This window comes from Chinchilla lanigera, unplaced genomic scaffold, assembly GCF_000276665.1.
Source record: "Chinchilla lanigera isolate Chin_1 unplaced genomic scaffold, ChiLan1.0 scaffold00039, whole genome shotgun sequence".
NCBI classification, from domain to species: Eukaryota; Metazoa; Chordata; class Mammalia; order Rodentia; family Chinchillidae; genus Chinchilla; species Chinchilla lanigera.
This window is the reverse complement of record NW_004955440.1, coordinates 16,920,344-16,922,610: the sequence shown is the minus strand read 5'-3', so window position 1 is coordinate 16,922,610 and position 2,267 is coordinate 16,920,344. Positions and strand designations below refer to the sequence as shown.

General features: G+C 50.9%; 1 protein-coding gene across 1 annotated transcript in view; it reads right to left on the bottom strand.

The window, feature by feature from the left end:
* The window catches only part of Tnfaip6 (tumor necrosis factor, alpha-induced protein 6), a gene marked incomplete in the record, with an annotated part of 28,424 nt that overhangs the window by 21,765 nt on the left and 4,392 nt on the right, over positions 1-2,267 (bottom strand). The window contains 1 exon segment of the mRNA XM_013517506.1: positions 501-638. Coding sequence (XP_013372960.1) covers positions 501-638 — 138 coding nt within the window.

Sequence of the window (2,267 nt, the reverse complement as noted above, 5' to 3'; positions counted from 1 at the left end):
TCTTTGTGAGACAGGGTCTCGCTATGCAGTTCAGGCTGGCCTTGAGCTCACTTTGTAGCCCAGGTTGGTCTCGAACTCCCAACAATCCTCCTGCCTCAGCCTCCCGAGTGCTGGGATTATAGGCGTGCGCCACCATGCCCGGCTAAGGTCTTTTTCTCTGTTCATTAGATCTCAGTGGATTGTGGCCCCAAATATGGTACTAACACTAGAATCTTTCTGGCTCTAGGTAGAAGCGGGTGGGAGAAGCCGGAGAGCACAGATGTCACAGGGGCTTAGAGCTCTAGCCAAAAGGCCAGGAGAGGAGTCTTACTCAAGAGCACAGAAAAGGTAGAGTGCAGGGGCTGGGGATTTAGCTCAGTGGCACAGCGCCTGCCTGGCAAGCGCGAGGTCGTGAGTTCGATTCCTGGTACCGAAAGAAAAAAAAAAGAAAAGAAAAGGTAGAATGCCCCCCCCCATGCCCCAAGGTAAAAAAGGAGGAAAGTCGTTGTCCAGTCACTTACCAATCTTCCTGGCTGCTTCTAGCTGCTTGTAGGTGGCCAGGCGGCCGCCTTCGAACTCACACACCGCCTTAGCTTCTGCGTAGGTGAGCCTGTACCTGCCGGACCGGGCTTCTCTGTGGTACACGCCAGCTGCTTGTTCTGTGAAGTTACAGAGCGTGGTCAGAGCAGATCACCCCCGCGCGGGGAACAAGGGAACTCTGCCTCAGCTGGAAGATTACATCAGCAGTGGTTCCTGCCAGACAGTTTCCGGGGTCAGCTGCCAGACTGGCTAAAGTCTGCATTGTTAGAAAGCTTTGGAAAAAGTATGAATGAGGGGACTTGTAGGGAAACTGTGGGTACATAAGTGAAAATTTGAGGCTATATTATTACGTTTCTGACATGGTAGCCAGAAGGTTTTTTTGTTTGTTTGTTTGTTTTTGTCTTTTTGAGACAGGGTCTCGCTATGCAGTTCAGGCTGGCCTTGAGCTCACTGTGTAGCCCAGGCTGGTCTCGAACTTGCAATGATCCTCCTGCCTCAGCCTCCCGAGTGCCGGGATTACAGGCGTGCGCCACCACGCCCAGCTGGGAAGGTTTTTTAATACAATATTGTATTTCTACATTATCCTCAAGGGATAAAATTTTGGATTTCTCTTGATTTTAGTAAAGTCATAAAAACTTGGAAGGATAAACAACGGGGCAAAATGAATTAAAAGCAAAAGAAACCAATAAAAGTGATGTATTATGCAGGCTCAGTGAGGAAGAACGTCAGGCCAAAATATCCATTTGGGGGAAATGACTAAGGCAGTACAATGGAGACTTCAGCGCATAAATCAGAAACTGCAGGAAAGTCACAAGGAAACCAAAGCAAACAGATGCGTACCAACAAAAAGAGAAACGGCCTCGGGCACAGCAGAGGGAACGCCACACCACGTGCGTGTGGTGCCTCGCTTTACCTGCTGCTCCTCTGTAGCTCACGCGCCGTTCCCAGCGTGTTCTAGGCAGCGGTAAGTCATACACGAGCTGTTTTCTGATAGATCATTGTCTGAGTGGATTATTTTGAGTGTAGAGTGTCTTCTGCCATAGAAACCATGTGAAAGGACTCCCAGGACAGTAGTCAGAGGCTAGCTGTAACACTTAGCTCTGCAGGCCTGCCCGAGTACTACGGCTGAGTACTTGTATGAGGACCTACGCAGTCAGCCGCCACTGGGAGTATTTTCAGTAAGAATGCGTGTTCCTTGGCACGCAGCCGGCCGGAAATGCAGGGGTATTAGTTCTAATGTGAGCTGGGTGCAGGGGTGCACGTCTGTAATTCCAGCCACATGGGATGCTGAGGCAGAAGCAGTGCAGGCGTGAGGCCATCTTGGGTAACTTAGTAAGATCCTGCCTCAGAAGTACAAATGGAAGGGCTTCGGATGCAGCTCAGTGGTAGAGCGCCCCTGGTTTCCATTCCTAGCGCCTGGAGGTAATTCTAACTCAGTTTGTTGTTCTCCTCAGGCTGGTTTAAAGCTGGTGCTGCCACAGTTCCGTGGCCCGAGGAGTGAGAATGTGCCCGCTCTTCTGGACTTCAAGGGGTCCGGCTCTTTACAGTATGTGGAAAAGGCCCGTCCTACACACAGAGGGCCTTGGGCAGTTCAGTGCTCCTGGACCAGAGGCTGCCACTCAGAGCCAGAGGCAGCACATCCCAACTCCTCAGAGATGTCTTTTTAAAGACTGACTGTTTTCCAAGTGTCCTTCACATGGCAGGGCCTCAGCAAACTTCCACTACCTTCCAGTTTGGGGGTGTGTGTG